The 19,068-nt window shown below is 40.7% G+C and overlaps 1 protein-coding gene across 7 annotated transcripts in view; it reads left to right on the top strand.

Moving 5' to 3' along the window:
* The first annotated feature begins 7,374 nt into the window (after positions 1–7,374).
* The window catches only part of hspg2 (heparan sulfate proteoglycan 2), a 140,581-nt gene continuing 128,887 nt past the window's right edge, over positions 7,375–19,068 (top strand). For all 7 annotated transcript variants that reach the window (XM_063015212.1, XM_063015211.1, XM_063015207.1 and 4 more), the window contains exon 1: positions 7,375–7,732. In XM_063015212.1, coding sequence (XP_062871282.1) covers positions 7,658–7,732 — 75 coding nt within the window. In that variant the 5' untranslated portion in view covers positions 7,375–7,657. The remainder of the gene's footprint in view (positions 7,733–19,068) is intronic.

Here is a 19,068-nt window from a genome sequence, read left to right as displayed (position 1 = left end):
TAAAATGTATAAAATCAATTATACGTGTGGGAAGAACAGCATGCTCCAGCATGACTGACCTCAACACCTTTAGGATGAATCAATATGTCAGTTGCAAGACTGGCCTTTTGTTCAATATCAGTACCTGATTTTTCGAGCGTTATTTTCGACTGAATGGGCATAACTGCTAAAGACGAACCACAAAATCTTATGGAGGCCTTCTCAGAACAGTGGAAGCTGTTATAGTTGTAAAGAAGGGCACTTCATAAAAACAGAGCAGTTGTAGCCTATCAGTTAAGGTACCGGATCAGTTAAGGGTCCACTGTTGGACCCTTGAGCAAGGCCATTAACCCTCAATTGCTACGACAATACACTGTCACAGTACTGTAAGTCGATTTGGATAAAAGCGTCTGCTAGATGCCAAAAATGTAAATGTAAATAATAATGCTCATGGTTTTGGAATTGAATGTCCAACAAGCTCATGGTCAGTTGTCCGTAACTCTGAGCTATGAGAAGTGTCATTTAAAAATGTATGTAAATCCATAGCTTGTGGTAGATGTAGCTAGTTGACAAAAGAAATCCCACTTGTCTTTTTTTCCTCTCGTTGCTGTTTGTTTTTAGTGTCAGCATGCTCAGGTACTGGAATAACAAGCCGACTCTAATTCTCAACATTGCAGAGCACTTAACCATGCTGTTAACTCATTGCCAGAGGCTGGTGGCTTCTTATCTTTTTTTAAATAAACTTTGCAAAACCAGATTTTCCTGATTATGTTAAGACTTTGGTGGTACGACTCCAGTTCTTCCTTCATCAGTGCTACAAAAATGTTTGTTTGCAAATGAAAACCTTATGTAGGCCAGAGTGCTTCCCTTAAATACATACAATGGCTACTGTGACACAGACTGTCATTCTGACTAAACTACAGTAGTATGTGACTAAAAATAATGTTATTATTAACTATATACAAAAATGTATGGCTTTCACCATATGGATATTAACTATATCCAACGATATATGGCTTTCAGTGCATTTTTGAAAGAGTTGCAATTTTCTGACAGAAAATGCAAAACCTTACATATAGAACTACCCATCAAAATGGCAGGACTAATGTGTCAAGACTAAAGTGGAACTTTAGCCACTGAAATGATTTGACGTTCAGCAGCAGGGATTTGCAGTCTGATCAGGAATGAATAATTAACACTAATTTAAATGGACTAAATTGTCTGAAAGAATTAAAATGTAATACCTAGCTGGTAAAAATCATTTATGTAAAAAAAAAAAAGGATTTCAATATCAATAAGGTTAAAACCCCATACATTTAACACTTATAAGTAAACTTATCTCCTGAGCATATTTGCTTGGCTATAAGTAAACACCAGAGTGGCTTTCTAGATACTAAAAAGGTGACTTGATAGGCCAGTCAATCTCTATAGCAACCACAGTAAACAATTGAACTGTTTAACTGTATTTATATTTTATATCCACATTAACATATATTTAATTTGGCCATTCATTATTTAGTGTATAATTTCGTATCATGATTTAATGACTCGAGCCAAGACGTTAAGTCATACTAATGTGCTTAAACATTTTCTATACCCTGTACTTTCAGTTATCAGCATGAGTATCACTTACAGGTAATTCATTATTGAACATTTTTGAACCTTCATTTAACAGAAATCAAGTTACTCAACTGTGCAACTACCAGACAGATCACTAAACCACATCATGTCCTACCACAAATTACAATGAAAAAGCAAAACCTTTTAAAAAATGCAATGAAAACAAGAATATGTGCTTTGTTCTCTTAAACATTTATTTAACTGACAAAAGTACAAAGATAATGTTTTCTGTGTTTTATAGACAAACCTGATTGTATTTTTAATTTGTTAATATTTTTGTAATTACAAAAAATACAATTACACTGATTAGAGAAAACAAAAATGTCACTTTTGTCAGGTAAAAGAATGTTTTTGGTTTAAGAGAAATACCAAATCACAGATTCTTGTTTTAAAGCATTTGACATATCAAAATGACAAAATTTGTATTTATTTGTTTCTTGACTGTAAGAGCTGTGTGTGCTTGGCAACTGTGCTTTACCCAATCAGCAGATGGCGCTCACACAACACGAAGATAGAACTAAACATAGGTTATTAAACATGGCCTGAAAGATGTGGACACCTAACCACAAACGTGTTGAACATTTTATAGCAAAACAATAAGCAACAAACCCCCCACCCTTGTGCGTCAATAACTGATTTTGAAGTACCTGTGGGAATTTGTGTCCTTTTAGTCAAAAGAGAAAGTACAATAAACAAGCCAATAAACACCATGAAGCAGAAACACAAATCCTAACCAGGATAAATAACATGTTAAATTATTATTTATATAATTATTATTTTACCATATAAGTGTTAAATATATTTTAAATGACATGTTAAAGGAAACAAGACAAAATGTATGCAAAGTTAATGTGATGAAACCACAAGTTGTCCATAAAAAATATAATTACATCAGTTAAATTCACTTTTATTGTAATATTGTTTGTAATATTCGAGTTAAAAATAGTATTGATTAGCCTTGATTAGTTACTGTCAACAAAAATGCACAATATTGTCTGAATGAACTGAGGTGAGTTATTTAATTCGGTTTAAGCTGGTGTCTGAATGGACTGAGGTGATTTATTTCATTTAGCATTAGCTGGTGTCTGAATGGACTTCTTCTTCTTGTTCCTCAGCCTTTGTCCTGTTTTCGATTATGGGGTCGGCATTTCCGGCTTCTTCCCGTTAGGGGTCGCCGGCGGGATTTGGCACCGTTTTTACGCCGGATGCCCTTCCTGACACAACCCTCCCTATTCATCCGGGCTTGGGACCGGCACTACAATGCACAGCGGCTAGGTATCTGTAGGACAATTCAGTGTTTCCAATTAGCCTGGTGGCATGTTTTTGTACTGTGGGAGGAAACCGGAGCACCCGTAGGAAACCCACGCGGACACGGGGAGAACATGCAAACTCCGCACAGAAAGAACCCGGACCGCCCCACCTGGGGATCGAACCCAGGACCTTCTTGCTGTGAGGCGACAGTGCTACCCACTAAGCCACCGTGTCACCCTCTAAATGGACTGAGGTGAATTATTAAATTCACCCTGAGCTGGTGTTTGTGAATGGACTGAGGTGATTTATTTGATTCAGTTTGAGCTGGTGTTTGTGACTGAATTTATGTGAATTATTTAATTTAGCTTGAACTGGTGAGTTTGACTGAACTGAGGTGATTTATTTGATTCGGTTTGAGCTGGTGTTTGTGAATGAACTGAACCCAGGTGATTTATTTAAATCGGTTTGAGTTGGTGAGTGTGACTGCACTGAGGTGATTTATTTAAATCGGTTTGAGTTGGTGAGTGTGACTGCACTGAGGTGATTTATTTAATTCAGTTTGAACTGGTGTTTGTGACTGAACTGAACCCAGGTGATTTATTTAAATCGGTTTGAGTTGGTGAGTGTGACTGAACTGAACCCAGGTGATTTATTTAAATCGGTTTGAGTTGGTGAGTGTGACTGCACTGAACCCAGGTGATTTATTTAAATCGGTTTGAGTTGGTGAGTGTGACTGCACTGAGGTGATTTATTTAAATCGGTTTGAGTTGGTGAGTGTGACTGCACTGAGGTGATTTATTTGATTCGGTTTGAACTGGTGTTTGTGACTGAACTGAACCCAGGTGATTTATTTAAATCGGTTTGAGTTGGTGAGTGTGACTGCATTTATTTAAATCGGTTTGAGTTGGTGAGTGTGACTGCACTGAGGTGATTTATTTGATTCGGTTTGAACTGGTGTTTGTGACTGAACTGAACCCAGGTGATTTATTTAAATCGGTTTGAGTTGGTGAGTGTGACTGCACTGAGGGGATTTATTTAAATCGGTTTGAGTTGGTGAGTGTGACTGCACTGAGGTGATTTATTTAAATCGGTTTGAGTTGGTGAGTGTGACTGAACTGAGGTGATTTATTTGATTCGGTTTGAACTGGTGTTTGTGACTGAACTGAACCCAGGTGATTTATTTAAATCGGTTTGAGTTGGTGAGTGTGACTGCACTGAGGGGATTTATTTAAATCGGTTTGAGTTGGTGAGTGTGACTGCACTGAGGGGATTTATTTAAATCGGTTTGAGTTGGTGAGTGTGACTGCACTGAGGTGATTTATTTGATTCGGTTTGAACTGGTGTTTGTGACTGCACTGAGGTGATTTATTTGATTCGGTTTGAGCTGGTGTTTGTGAATGAACTGAACCCAGGTGATTTATTAAAATCGGTTTGAGTTGGTGAGTGTGACTGCACTGAGGTGATTTATTTAAATCGGTTTGAGTTGGTGAGTGTGACTGCACTGAGGTGATTTATTTAATTCAGTTTGAACTGGTGTTTGTGACTGAACTGAACCCAGGTGATTTATTTAAATCGGTTTGAGTTGGTGAGTGTGACTGCACTGAACCCAGGTGATTTATTTAAATCGGTTTGAGTTGGTGAGTGTGACTGCACTGAACCCAGGTGATTTATTTAAATCGGTTTGAGTTGGTGAGTGTGACTGCACTGAGGTGATTTATTTAAATCGGTTTGAGTTGGTGAGTGTGACTGAACCCAGGTGATTTATTTGATTCGGTTTGAACTGGTGTTTGTGACTGAACTGAACCCAGGTGATTTATTTAAATCGGTTTGAGTTGGTGAGTGTGACTGCACTGAGGGGATTTATTTAAATCGGTTTGAGTTGGTGAGTGTGACTGCACTGAGGTGATTTATTTGATTCGGTTTGAACTGGTGTTTGTGACTGAACTGAACCCAGGTGATTTATTTAAATCGGTTTGAGTTGGTGAGTGTGACTGAACTGAGGTGATTTATTTGATTCGGTTTGAACTGGTGTTTGTGACTGAACTGAACCCAGGTGATTTATTTAAATCGGTTTGAGTTGGTGAGTGTGACTGCACTGAGGGGATTTATTTAAATCGGTTTGAGTTGGTGAGTGTGACTGCACTGAGGTGATTTATTTAAATCGGTTTGAGTTGGTGAGTGTGACTGCACTGAGGTGATTTATTTGATTCGGTTTGAACTGGTGTTTGTGACTGCACTGAGGTGATTTATTTGATTCGGTTTGAGCTGGTGTTTGTGAATGAACTGAACCCAGGTGATTTATTAAAATCGGTTTGAGTTGGTGAGTGTGACTGCACTGAGGTGATTTATTTAAATCGGTTTGAGTTGGTGAGTGTGACTGCACTGAGGTGATTTATTTAATTCAGTTTGAACTGGTGTTTGTGACTGAACTGAACCCAGGTGATTTATTTAAATCGGTTTGAGTTGGTGAGTGTGACTGCACTGAACCCAGGTGATTTATTTAAATCGGTTTGAGTTGGTGAGTGTGACTGCACTGAACCCAGGTGATTTATTTAAATCGGTTTGAGTTGGTGAGTGTGACTGCACTGAGGTGATTTATTTAAATCGGTTTGAGTTGGTGAGTGTGACTGAACCCAGGTGATTTATTTGATTCGGTTTGAACTGGTGTTTGTGACTGAACTGAACCCAGGTGATTTATTTAAATCGGTTTGAGTTGGTGAGTGTGACTGCACTGAGGGGATTTATTTAAATCGGTTTGAGTTGGTGAGTGTGACTGCACTGAGGTGATTTATTTAAATCGGTTTGAGTTGGTGAGTGTGACTGCACTGAGGTGATTTATTTGATTCGGTTTGAACTGGTGTTTGTGACTGAACTGAACCCAGGTGATTTATTTAAATCGGTTTGAGTTGGTGAGTGTGACTGCACTGAGGTGATTTATTTAAATCGGTTTGAGTTGGTGAGTGTGACTGAACTGAGGTGATTTATTTGATTCGGTTTGAACTGGTGTTTGTGACTGAACTGAACCCAGGTGATTTATTTAAATCGGTTTGAGTTGGTGAGTGTGACTGCACTGAGGGGATTTATTTAAATCGGTTTGAGTTGGTGAGTGTGACTGCACTGAGGTGATTTATTTAAATCGGTTTGAGTTGGTGAGTGTGACTGCACTGAGGTGATTTATTTAAATCGGTTTGAGTTGGTGAGTGTGACTGAACCCAGGTGATTTATTTGATTCGGTTTGAACTGGTGTTTGTGACTGAACTGAACCCAGGTGATTTATTTAAATCGGTTTGAGTTGGTGAGTGTGACTGCACTGAGGTGATTTATTTAAATCGGTTTGAGTTGGTGAGTGTGACTGCACTGAGGTGATTTATTTAATTCAGTTTGAACTGGTGTTTGTGACTGAACTGAACCCAGGTGATTTATTTAAATCGGTTTGAGTTGGTGAGTGTGACTGCACTGAGGTGATTTATTTAAATCGGTTTGAGTTGGTGAGTGTGACTGCACTGAGGTGATTTATTTGATTCGGTTTGAACTGGTGTTTGTGACTGAACTGAACCCAGGTGATTTATTTAAATCGGTTTGAGTTGGTGAGTGTGACTGCACTGAGGGGATTTATTTAAATCGGTTTGAGTTGGTGAGTGTGACTGCACTGAGGTGATTTATTTAAATCGGTTTGAGTTGGTGAGTGTGACTGCACTGAGGTGATTTATTTGATTCGGTTTGAACTGGTGTTTGTGACTGCACTGAGGTGATTTATTTGATTCGGTTTGAGCTGGTGTTTGTGAATGAACTGAACCCAGGTGATTTATTAAAATCGGTTTGAGTTGGTGAGTGTGACTGCACTGAGGTGATTTATTTAAATCGGTTTGAGTTGGTGAGTGTGACTGCACTGAGGTGATTTATTTAAATCGGTTTGAGTTGGTGAGTGTGACTGCACTGAGGTGATTTATTTAATTCAGTTTGAACTGGTGTGTTGTCTGAATGGACAGGTGATTTGTTTGATTCGGTTTGAACTGGTGTCTGAATGGACTGAAGTGATTTTTTTCATTCGGGTTTGAACTAATGTCTGAATGGACTGAGGTGATTAGATTAATGGTTAATCGGGTGAATGGTTAATTTCATTTACATATAGGGTCGGTTGGTTTAATTCAATTTCGGTTGAAGTATGTAAATAAACTGGTGCTTGATTTCTGGTTCTTGCCACGTCACTAAGTTCAACTATTTCATTCAGTTTGCGCTGGTGTAGGTAGACTTGATTGATTGACTGTATTTAATTGGGTTTAAACTGGTCTGTGATGATCTGTGTAAATAAATGGGTTGAGGGGTTACATACACTGCCTTTGTTAGGCTGGTTCTGGTGAACAGAGCACGGATAGGTTTTGAATTAGTGCTCAGCGTGGAACATTATCTGGCAACCCAGCTCCAAGTGTTTTTTGTAGCCGTAGGTGGCGTTTCTCCTCTGTATGGTCGGGCACTTCAGTCTTGCTCCTCTTTTCAACTCAGACTGCAAGTCTGGATCCTAACGGCACTGGAGTCCGAATTTGCAAAACTTTTTGGCTCCTCACAGAAAAGCTGCAAGCCAGAACAGCTACACGGATATCGCCACCGCATTAAGGTTTATAGTGTTATGTTGGTAGTTGGGGACCTGTAGCGCTTTTAGACGGTTCGTTTTCGGTAAATGAAGTCCCACCGAGCGTGGGACGGGACACACAGCCGCAGGAAGACTTTTAAAAACTTTCCCCCTCTCCACCCGGGCGGCTTGCATTGAGAAATTCAGATTTGCTCATTCACTGGGTTAACGGGAGAAATGGGCACCCGGACTGGAGTCCGAAAACTTTCTGCATTTCTCATTGCACTGGTTCTGGGGTCTCATCTGATTACCGTAAGTGAACACTTCTCTCATAGGCGACCTCCATTTACATCTACAGACATACATACTGTCTGCATACGCATATAATGCACAGATTACTTCTTTCTGAAGGGTTTATAAATGCTCAATAAGTCCCCAATACACACTGCATGCAGAGCAACACTTAAAGCCCCTTGACTTTCTGTGGTTGGTGGGGATAAGTGGCTCTATGTTTGAGATACTATGGACACAGTTTCTGTGCTTCATTTTGCATAAAATTGAATTATTATTAATCACAATACCTCCCGACTTAAAGGGGAAGGGGTCATGTTTGACTATTTTGTATTACTGAAAAAAGGCTGTGAAATAAATGAGAAAAAGACTGAAAAAAACTGGCAATGGCATCCCATTCTCAGTCTTGGTTAGAAATCTAGTCTTTAGATTAGACTTAGATTAGTTTTTCTACTAAAAATCATGGACCTTATAGCTTCTTCCACTATTTTTTTGAGGGTCAGAGATAATGTTATGCCATTAGTCAATTTTTTGGGCTAATTTTTGCACATAATTTGCTTTTTTCAAAGCTCTGATGTTGCTGTTCTGCTTTCTGCTTTTGGATGCTCCAGTATTTAGAGGTCGCCTAAATGGATGGTGGATCTGGTCTGCATATCAGACTTGGCAACCCTCTTGGTTTTATCCAGGCCTGGGATCAGCACTAAGAGCGCACTGACCGGTGCACCTTTCAACTGCTAGTTTGTTAAGGCCATTCCCTTCCTGGAAACTAGCCAGTCATGTCTGTGCAGATGTCCAAACAACGGTACACAGCAGAGATTCGAAAAATAGATTTCAGTAATAGTGGGCTAGCATACTTTACCGCTTGAAATTTCGTAATCATTGTAAAAGTGCCTTTATGAAACAGCAACAGTACATAAATACTAAAATGTTGGAATGTCTGCTCATGGAGTCCTGTATGAATAAATCTGCTGCTTCCAGTGATCTAAAAATTGATTATATAAATGAGTAAATTCTGTTGCCATAAGATAAGCAACACTGATTTTGAACAGTATACGGCAGTGCTTGGTTTGTCTACAGCAGTCAACTTGTAGACACCTTGGGATGTCAGACATACGGTATTTAGCCAAATCAGCCTGAAGAGAAAAGATTTCCTACTGCTGAAATGTACTTCTGCTGATCTAATCTTGTCCATAGGAACCAGCTATTCATAGACTGTTCTGTTGGTGGCTGCATGCCTTCAAACTTTCTCAGGTTTATTTCTGTAAGCAGTCTTGTCTGTGAACACCTTGAGGGCTGACTGCTGTTCGTGAACCGTTCTTGGCTTTATGGGGGCAGTTCCAGTTAAAATGAAATTAAAGTGAGCCTAATATCCGAACCTGGTGAACTCTGCTTTGTCAAACATTATTGTACTTTATTGAGCATGTTGTTGTTGCTCAAATAAATGAACTGTAAAGAATTATGAACACAGTTTAAAACTATGCCCTGTTTTATGCTTGCTTTCTTGTCAGTGGTTTTTGATTTAATATGATGCACTGACAGTCTGTTTTGTTGTTGATCTTTTTTTATACATGGCTAATTTTCTGCTATAAACTAGTTGGCCAATAATATTATTGTATCAGCAGAGCCACCGACCTGGTCGGGTCTTTGAGGGAGGGAAGGTCGGATAGGGATATTTTACATTTTGGAAAATGCAGTGTCAGTATTTTATTTTAATGATCGTTGTTGGTAATTGATCCAGCATTTGCAGTTCTCTCACATAGCACGTGACACATGCTTTCACCATTAAATTGTCATTAAATTGAAAAACAATATGACATCCTTCATATCCTGTCTGGAAAATATGAAACCTATATATTGTAACATGAGTCATCTTTAGTTTCCTCCAGGTTGACACAATGGCCTCGTAATTGGATTATCCGGAACCGGGGAAATCTGTTTTTCACATTTTTTACTTTAGTGCTTAGTAGAAAGCTTGCTTCAGTCAGGTGAACTGTGGGCCACTAGTTGCTACCAACATTCCTGACATCCAGCAGGAATTTAAGAGTCATAATTAGCCATCAGCTTCAACAAAACAGCAGTAAAAGCTTTTTATTACCCTTTTATTTTACTAGCATAGACTGTGTCCCGCCTTTTTGTTAACAGTCACTAGGCTGGTAATTGCCAATAAATTCTTTGCTCTGAATTGCTGAAGGTCACTGCTGCACCACTGATTGTTTTTTCCATCTGTTGTTTTCTATATAAAAATGGTAAAACATTAGCATTAGTATCGCTTGTGTGAAGAAAATTAATTAATTCATGCATTCGTTCTCAGCATTTAGGAGACGCTTTTATCCAAAGCGACTTACAGTACTGTGACAGTATACAGTTGAAGCAATTGAGAGTTAAGGGCCTTGCTCAAGGGCCCAACAGTGCAACCTTACAGTGGTGGGGTTAGTACCTTAACCAATAGGCTACAACTGCCACATACAACCTTTCTAAACAAACAGAATTATATGCACATTTGGAGTCAATTCTGTGCCAATAAATTTTGCCAAGCCAAGCCAAGTTTTCAGAATCAAAAAAGTAGATTTTTACTTTTAAAGTTCTATTTTGGGTTCTGGATTGTTTTGTTTTCTGCCTGAGAGCAGAAAACAACACACTTAACACTTTTAAAATCAGTGTGCACATGACCACGTCACTGACGTCAATTAAAAAAAAAATACTTTTGAATTCAGCTACATTTGCACTGCATTAAAATTATTACTTTTATTTAGTAACACAATTAGATCGGCAAAGGAAATCCAGTTGACCATCCTGCCCAACAGACCCAGTTTGTGTAGGTGCCCTGCTGGTTGATGACACAGCTGAAAATCGAACTCATATCTCACTGGTGGTGGGCTAGCGCATTAAACAGCTGGACCATTTGAGCATTTAAGATCAGTGCTTCTTAACATCTGTATTAGCTGGCATATGTATAGGAGTCTACAGAAGTTAGTTTGAGCTGAACCTTCATGTATCATACATCACACTCAGGCTACAGTTTGGGAACCCCTGTCTTGAGGCTGCATTATTCTATTTGAAATGTGCCTCTGGGAAATTTTGTGAGGAATTTTAAACATTAACCTTGGTGGCCGCAGTGCTCCAATGCACCACTGAGATCTTAAGGTCTTGAGTTTGAATCATAATAGTGACTTGGTTGGGTGTACAACAGACATATCTGGAGAGCAGGTGTCTGTATGAGGGGTGGATAACTCCAGATGCAGCATAGTGTAAATCCCCTGTATGTTATATGGCTCTCTGTTAGACTCCACCTCTGGTAGGTGAAAAGAAGCGTCCGGAATGTTGCACACCCATTGCTAACAGGTGTATAAATTTGATCATATTAATTCATTGATTCTGAAAAGTTTGGAGAGTTTGGTGTGACAGCACACCAGTTGGTCAAAATCAACTCCATCAAACACCTTATAGATCAAGCTGAACAGCGAATGAGAGCCAGACCATCTCAGCCATCATCGTAGTCCTACCTTACACATACCCCTTTGACTGATGGCGACAATTTTACACCAACACGCTTAAATCACTTCAGTCCCACAAGAGTGGAGCCTATTATAGCTGCACAGTTAGACCAACTCTATATAAATGCTCATGGTTTTAGAATGGAATGTTCAACAAGCTTGGTCAGGTGTCTTTTGAGGCCCTCATAGTTGTTATTAATATTTTTATTATTAACTCCCAGCTTGTGTACAGTCTGTGCAGTTTGTTGCTGCTGTTTTTCAACCCTAATGTTACCCCCCAGTGGCTATTTTGGTTGGCGAACTTTCCCAGGCTGTAGCGCTGCAAGTGGGCGCTGATTTTCATTGGTGGTATGCAGCTTAATGCTCACATGACCTAGATTTCTAGAGCTAGAGTTCAGCATGTTGTGAGATATCGAGTATTTAGGGTGACCACATTTCCAGTTTCTTAGCTAATGTCAAGATGATCACTGGTCATGATCTCCTTGGTTAATCATGCGATTCTTTAACTGAATATTAATCATGCTGTGTTTAATGCGGTGCTTCCTGAAACTGGTTTCATGTTTCATGTAATTTAGAACTTGGGGATTAGCAGTGCACTCAAACTGTGTTCATTTATAACCGCCGTGTGAGCTGCTCGTCCACCGTGTAGGGTTTACGGTTTCACGCTCGGGTGAATGGTTGGGGATTAGAAGGCTTTAAAGCTACGGTGGTATCTGCTGAGGAGGGAGTGTGTTACAGAGAGCTGCCCGGGAATGAAACACTGTAGCCATCTTTGAAGGTTTCTGATATTCTTACAGACATCAGGTCACCATCATTTTCTAACGCAGCAGTCTTTGGAACTCTGTTCTGGAAAACCCAACTCTTTGCACACTTTATTTCCATTTCTCGATGCAGTGGCGGACGGTGTTAAGTGATGATGTCTCACATGATGATGTCTCACCCAATGATGTCTGAGCCTTCCAGGTTCACACACATTCAACACTGGTTTCCGGCTTTGCCCCCCAAGGTCTGAGATTTCACCAAATTCCCTGAATCTTTTCACAATATTATGTACAGTAGATGGTAAACGACATAAATTATTCACAATCTGGTGTTGAGAAATTTTCTTTTTGAACTTATTGAGAATTCTTTCCTGAAGTTTTGCACAAACTGGTGAGCCACGACCCATCATTGCTTACAAAGACTGAGCCTGTGGTGGATCCTCTTATTATACCCAATCATGATACCCCCACCTGTTACCAATTCCCCTGCGGAATGTTTCAGAATGGTAGTTACACTTTAGACATTTATTAGACGCTTATATCCAAGGCAACTTGCAGTATACAGTCTAAACAATTGAGGGTTAAGGCCTTGCTCAAGGGCCCAACAGGGGCAACCTAGCAGTGGTGGGACTTGAACCAGCAACCTTATGCTTACTAGTCCAGTGCTTTTCATGTGTGTTACAGGCATCAAATTGAAATTTTGTTTATATGTACAGAATACAATGAGGTTGGTGTGCCGAAACGTTAAGAGTCATTTCTTTGATGCCGCTCAGGTGGCGCAGCGGTAAAAACACACGCTGCAACCGGAGCTGGATCTCGAGTACGTCGTATCGAATCCAGCTCTGCCTTACCGGTCGAGGCTGAGCGGCTATATGAACAACGATTGGCCTGTTGTTCAGATGGGCGGCACTAAGGCCGGAGGTGGGTCTCTCTCTGTTAGAATGGTGCAGTTACGACCTCTGCTGGCTGATTAGAAGCGCCTACACGGAGATGAGGAAGGAGTGCTCTTAGGGTGTGTCTCTCCTCACGCAACGCTAGGTGGCACAACACTCGTCAATGTGTGGGTGGCAAGATACATACGGCTTGCTGCTCATGTGTCGGAGGGGATGTGGGTTAGCTTCGATCGCCGCGGTCAGGGCAGAGATCGGCATAGACAGAGAGGAGGCGTGATGCAAATTGGGCAATTGGACGCGCTAAAGGGGGAGAAAAAGGGGAGAAAATGCATAGTAATAAAAAAAAGTAATTTCTTTGTAAGTTTGTCAGCTATATAAAGTTTCAGGAAATGAGTTTGTAGCACACTAGACACTATAGGAAAGAAATTTGGGTGCTGGGTGGCAGCAAACTGTATGTTTACCAGGCATGGCCCAGTGCAAACATGCCAAAACATACGGGAAGCTGACAGATCTGCATTTGTTTGTTTTTCAGTGAGGTGTGACCGCTTTAAATTGAGGTCAGTGAGGTTGACAGCTTATGGCTCGACCTGACCATGCTAACAAAAATACCTACAAGTATAAATTAACATTGTTACCCAGACAGATTGTCAAACTGTAACCAAAAAAGCACGTCCATTCTTATATTACAAAGGTTCAAACAAGGTTGGATCTTCTTGTTCTTCTCAGTCATGGCTGATCAAATCTCGTCACAGCAACCCTCTATTCAGCCAGTGGCTAATCTGCCGTGCATCTTTGTGGGAGTTGAATGCTTTCATCTGTCTGGCAAACCACAAGTCGGGGGCAGACTCCAAACACAGCTGCATCTCAGCTGGTACTGCAGCTCCTGCAAGTGTGGACATGAGTTAACTCACTCATGTAAGAGATCTTCACACCATTGTCTCATCCCACCAACACACACACACACACACACACATGATCATCGACACCTCCGGCAGCAAATATTTAACCCAGCACTTTGTTACGATGATGCCAAACCTCTGTCACACTGAGTCATGCCACCATTGCTCAGGAGAACAAGGGTTCGTTCAGACAGATAAGATGATAAAGGGATCGTGGTAAGTGGCTTGACTGCTCTGATTAAGTGCAAAGATCAAATGCAGGCTTTCAGCCAACAGCTGCTTTCCAGCTTTAATGCTAAATTGTAGAAGTCTAATAAACGTAGACTAACAAAAACATGTTTGGTTGGAATTTGAGCCCACATATTGGGAAGGGTATGGTTATCCAGAATGTTCTTAAGCCTACACGGTACCAGCTTTTCTAGTTTTGTTTAGTGTACCAACAGTCCGACGTCCAATCTGGATATTTGATTTGGCAGTTTTTACTCTGGGTCATGAGATGGATTGGCGTCCTGTCAAGGCTGTAATAAGCACATTAAAAAGCAACAACAATAATAGGCTAAATACTGTGGGTGAGGTTACCTATGTTTGAAAGGTTCCTTTCAGTTGCTCCTGTTTGAGGTCACTACATTACGTTTATGTTATGCTTCCTCTCCACCAATACGATCCACGCGCTCATTCAGGAGAATCAAGCTAACCCACGCCCAGCATGGACAGCATGCCGTATGCATCGTCACCTACACTTTAATGAGTACAGTGCAGCTCAGCACTGTGCACGGAGAGACACACCCTGACAGCACTTTTTCCCCATCTCTGTGCAGCCGTCATTTTTTTTTTTTTTATATCCCACCCCTATCTGAACAACAAGGCCAATCGTTGTTCATGCGGCTGCTCAGCCCAGCCGGCAGGCAGAGCCGAGACTCGATAAGATGTATTCGAGATCCCAGCTCTGGTTCCAGCGTGTGTTTTACCACTGCGCCACCTGAGCGGCATGTGTTTTCTTTAAGCTTTTTGACTTTAGGTTCACACTACATGAATCAATGTTTACCTTCACAATAATGGTGTAGTTTCATTTTCATCGTCTAAAAATGGTGCCAATCCATTGCAGTGCTTTGACTATCTTCCCTCCCCACAGTGTAAGGTTGGTGCATTGGACAGCTGTGCCACCTGATTGCCAATGACAACCCAGTAATAATAAGGTTACATTTATCTCCACCCAGTACTTTATTTTTGGATTATTTCTTTTTACAACTGGTCCCCTAAAAACTTAAATTCTTAGAAGCAATATGACTTAAAAACTCTGCATCCTCACAGTTACTCAAACAACTCACTTATCCATATACAGTCTTGTGATGAATTCCAATTAAGAAACATATCGACTCCCTTTTTGACTTTTTAAATATGGAACCTTTTATTCAGTCATGATAACAGCCATAGCAGCTGATGTGCCGTTAAGAATTAAACAAACAACTAGTATTTTTTTTCCAGACCACTGAATGAATATTGATGCACTACATTTAGTTTATTTTTACATGAGGTGCCAGCAACACATTAAACAGTTCACTTATCTTCAGGGGAGGTGCCAGCGTCACTGAACCATTAAATCCAGGGCTTTATAAACATCCAATCATCTGCGCAGCTGTCAGATCTGAAATCTGTAGTTGCTGCTAATTTTGGCTTGGCTGAAGATCAGTGTAAACCCATCCTCAGTCGTGTGTACTTGTCTTGTAAAAGGCGGATGCAGACCGAGCTGCGCCGTGCGTGCCCTTCTATTTCTTTTATTCCAAGACAAGTTTGTGCATGTCCTGAAATGAAAGCACCAGCAAGCCAAGGTTCTTACAAGCTGCTCGGTGGAAACACAAAAGTTCTACTGGAAGAGTTCATATGTATGTGGCTTATAACCGTGTGAGGAAGGTAATTTTTTGAATTGCCTTTGGGTCACAGGAAAAAGACAAGCTTATTTATATTCAAAATTTAGTGGATGTGGCCAAAAGTATGGGGACACCTGACCATGAGCTTGTTCGACATCCCATTTCAAAACCAAACACTTTAATAAAAGAAAAGGAATGGGGGGCCACATATTTATATGTTAATTATAAAATTAGCAGCAACTACAGATTTCAGATCTGACAGCTGCGCAGATGATTGGATGTTTATAAAGCCCTGGATTTAATGGTTCAGTGACGCTGGCACCTCCCCTGAAGATAAGTGAACTGTTTAATGTGTTGCTGGCACCTCATGTAAAAATGAACTAAATGTAGTGCATCGATATTCATTCAGTGGTCTGGAAAAAAAAGTTCCAGTTGTTTGTTTTAACTTGTAAAATCTAAGTGATATGAACTTCATTAATGCATTCAGTTTGCTAGTGGAGACACACCACCCTTACCTCAAACTAAAGACTGTCCCAAACATCTTGCTGTATATTTAAAAGTATGTCAAGTGCTCAGGTGGGATCTGAGTTTGAACGACCGCCCAGGCACCTACACAAACACAAGTTTGGTTGTGTGTCTGTAAATAAAGGGAAGGGACAATGATCGTGCAGGGATTCCTCATTGCTGCTGTATTTCTGGCCTCTGCTGGACAGTTGAGACGCCTGCAAAAGGGATGGTTGATCACGGATAGCAGTGCGTTGCTCTTCGTATGTGATACTGCGGGGGACTGCAGTAGAGAGCAAGGTTGCATCTGGATATGATTAGATTGAATGAAATAGGGAAAATGAATAAAAAGAAAAATTTAGGTCAAAACGGTCATGATTAGAGTTGTATCAACATTTTGAGAGTCAATACCAGCACAATAAGAGTAAACAAGCTAAATGTGTAAACTGGGTTCATCCTTTGCTCTTGTTTCATTTAAAATCTTAGCAGCATCTTGGTACTTTTCATTTACAAGAACAGCATGTGTACAAGAGACTTCTTTTATATCTGCTACCCATGCTTAGCCATGGTTAGTCACTCACTCCCTGCTGAGAGCCCCTCGAGGGGCTTTTGATAAAGTCCGCAAAGCAGCCCTGCACTCTGGTGTACATTAGCATGTCAACAACCCCCTCCTACGACCCTAGCAAGAAACCTCTTACTTTTGTCATTCAGGGATGTGAGATAATGCAGGGTTGCAGGTAAATGTGGCAATAATTAAGCCTGGGTTATGCTTTAACAGAGCACTTTAAAGTGCCACCCAAATTAAATTCCAAAGACCAGGATGTTTGTTAATTTCTTTTGATCACTGGCGGTTTCTTAGTTCATTCAGCTAGGGGTCAGGTACAGCCAAACTGTGGTGGTGGTGCTGGTAAAGCTGCATGGGTTTTGGGGACCTGGGTTCACTGTGAGTCAGATCATCAAGTTTAAAAGGCAACAGATCACGACTCTGTCAGTCTGTCAGTCAATCAGTCAGTCGCAAACCCTATGCCTAGCAAAAACGCAGTATACCCAGCCTCATGGGGACTGAAGCACAAAACTATCATTTACCTAAGACTAACCCTTTGTTCACACTAGCTAATGACTAGTTGTTGATAGTACTTATGCTGTGTCTGTTTATTAAAGATAAACATCTTTATGCACTCATAGACACTGCTAAACCAGAGCAAACCCCCAAAAATATAGCGCTCTGAAGGGATGACGTCAGACTCTTGTGCCATATGATAAGTCCATTGGCTCAACGTCCAGCATTGCTTTGTCTCTGTTGCATGCCACTATTGCTTGAACCACAAATAGGCTAAATGGTGTAATGCAGCTTTGTTGCCTGCCAATGAACAAGAAGAAGAATACCTTTATTAGTCATATACACATATACACTAGTACAGTACTTGTTTGGAAGCTGGAGTCAGAGCGTAGGGTCAGCCATTGTACGGCACCTCTGGAGCAGACAGGGTTACGGGCCTTGCTCAAGGGCCCAACAGTGGCTGCATAGCAAAGCCAGGTTTCAAACCAACAACCTTCCGATTGCTAGCCCAATGCTCTACTCACTAGGCTACCACTGTCCAGACATAAGGTGAGAAGGTGTTTATTGCAGGCCTGTCCAAGGTCTTATAAAGTACTTTATTTATGACTGGATTTAAAGGAAGCATCACATGTCGACATGTCAGTGAAGATAAGATTTTCCAACATCCATGAAGCTATGCAAAGAATTACTGTTATCTGTGGAAAGCTTGAGCATCAAGGGTTTCCATTTGCTTAAAAGTTTTCAGTATATAGTCCACCTTGATATGAGCTTTATGTGCAATTGGTGTTCAAAACCAAAATGACTTGAAGCATGACCTTGATGAACCCGTGTTGCTTAGGGCAAAACTGCAAGAGAAATATAATCTAATTAATTCTGCTGTTTGGTTGTCTGAGGACAGAGGTGTTTATTAGAACATTAAATGGTAGAATGATGCAATTTTGGAAATCTGATGCTTATTGGAGACTCATATTGCCACAGGCATCTTGTTGCTGGGGTGACAATCCTATTCACTGTTTATGCTCTTGTGCTAAAACAATGGTTGGTTGCAACGTTGGTAAACTGAAATTCATCCTTTTGTGAGAGCTGGCAGTTCTTGGCCACTTTGGGTGACCAGAAGTACAAGATTCTTCAGCTAGACCTAGAAGTCTGACTCAAAGGACTAAGAGGGGGATGCTCTGATGAGGGATGTCTCATGGGTGGCATCAGGCCACGCTGAGTATACTTTTCCACCCCAAGGTTTAGTATTTGCGTCATCCTCTCAGTGCCTAATGAGGGAGGATGTCTGGCCGACTACTTTGCTCCAAGCATAACAATGGCCACCGTAAGGTTAGATGTACAATTTGCCGGCCGATATTGTTTTGCCGTGCGGCTTAACCTGACGAGGGGGTAACAGGAGACAGAATTTGCAGAATCATCAACCTGTAGGGGAAATGAACTCCCAATTTATCTTTAGTAGGGGAAAGTCCTCTTCCCTGCAGCAAAGTTTACTCAGGCTTTCCTGTGGGACTTCCAGTGTCGAAGGCTCCACACAGCAGCAGCTGCTTTGTATTCATTTATTTTATTTTAGATTGTACACATTCTGAAATGATTTGCCTTTCAACCTATTAAGCACAAAAGCAAACATGTTCAAACAGGAAACAATTAATATGCTTTGAAACGACCTGTTTTAAGAGCTGCCAAAACCACATCCCATATCATACACTCTAAGATCAGTCACGTAGATTTTCAAGTCAAAATCTGTACACAGCTGCTGTGTGTTTTTATGTAGACATTTTAGCTCATGTTTAGTTCAGGTTTCTTTGCCCAGACCAAGTCTGCTCATGGAAAACAGTCCTCATGTGAGGCTTTATAAATGGACCCACTGTTAATGTAAATATT

The sequence above is a fragment of the Trichomycterus rosablanca genome, chromosome 19 (assembly GCF_030014385.1).
Source record: "Trichomycterus rosablanca isolate fTriRos1 chromosome 19, fTriRos1.hap1, whole genome shotgun sequence".
In the NCBI taxonomy this organism is placed as follows: domain Eukaryota; kingdom Metazoa; phylum Chordata; class Actinopteri; order Siluriformes; family Trichomycteridae; genus Trichomycterus; species Trichomycterus rosablanca.
The sequence above is the reverse complement of the archived record's forward strand: the minus strand, read 5'-3'. Positions and strand labels throughout refer to the sequence as shown.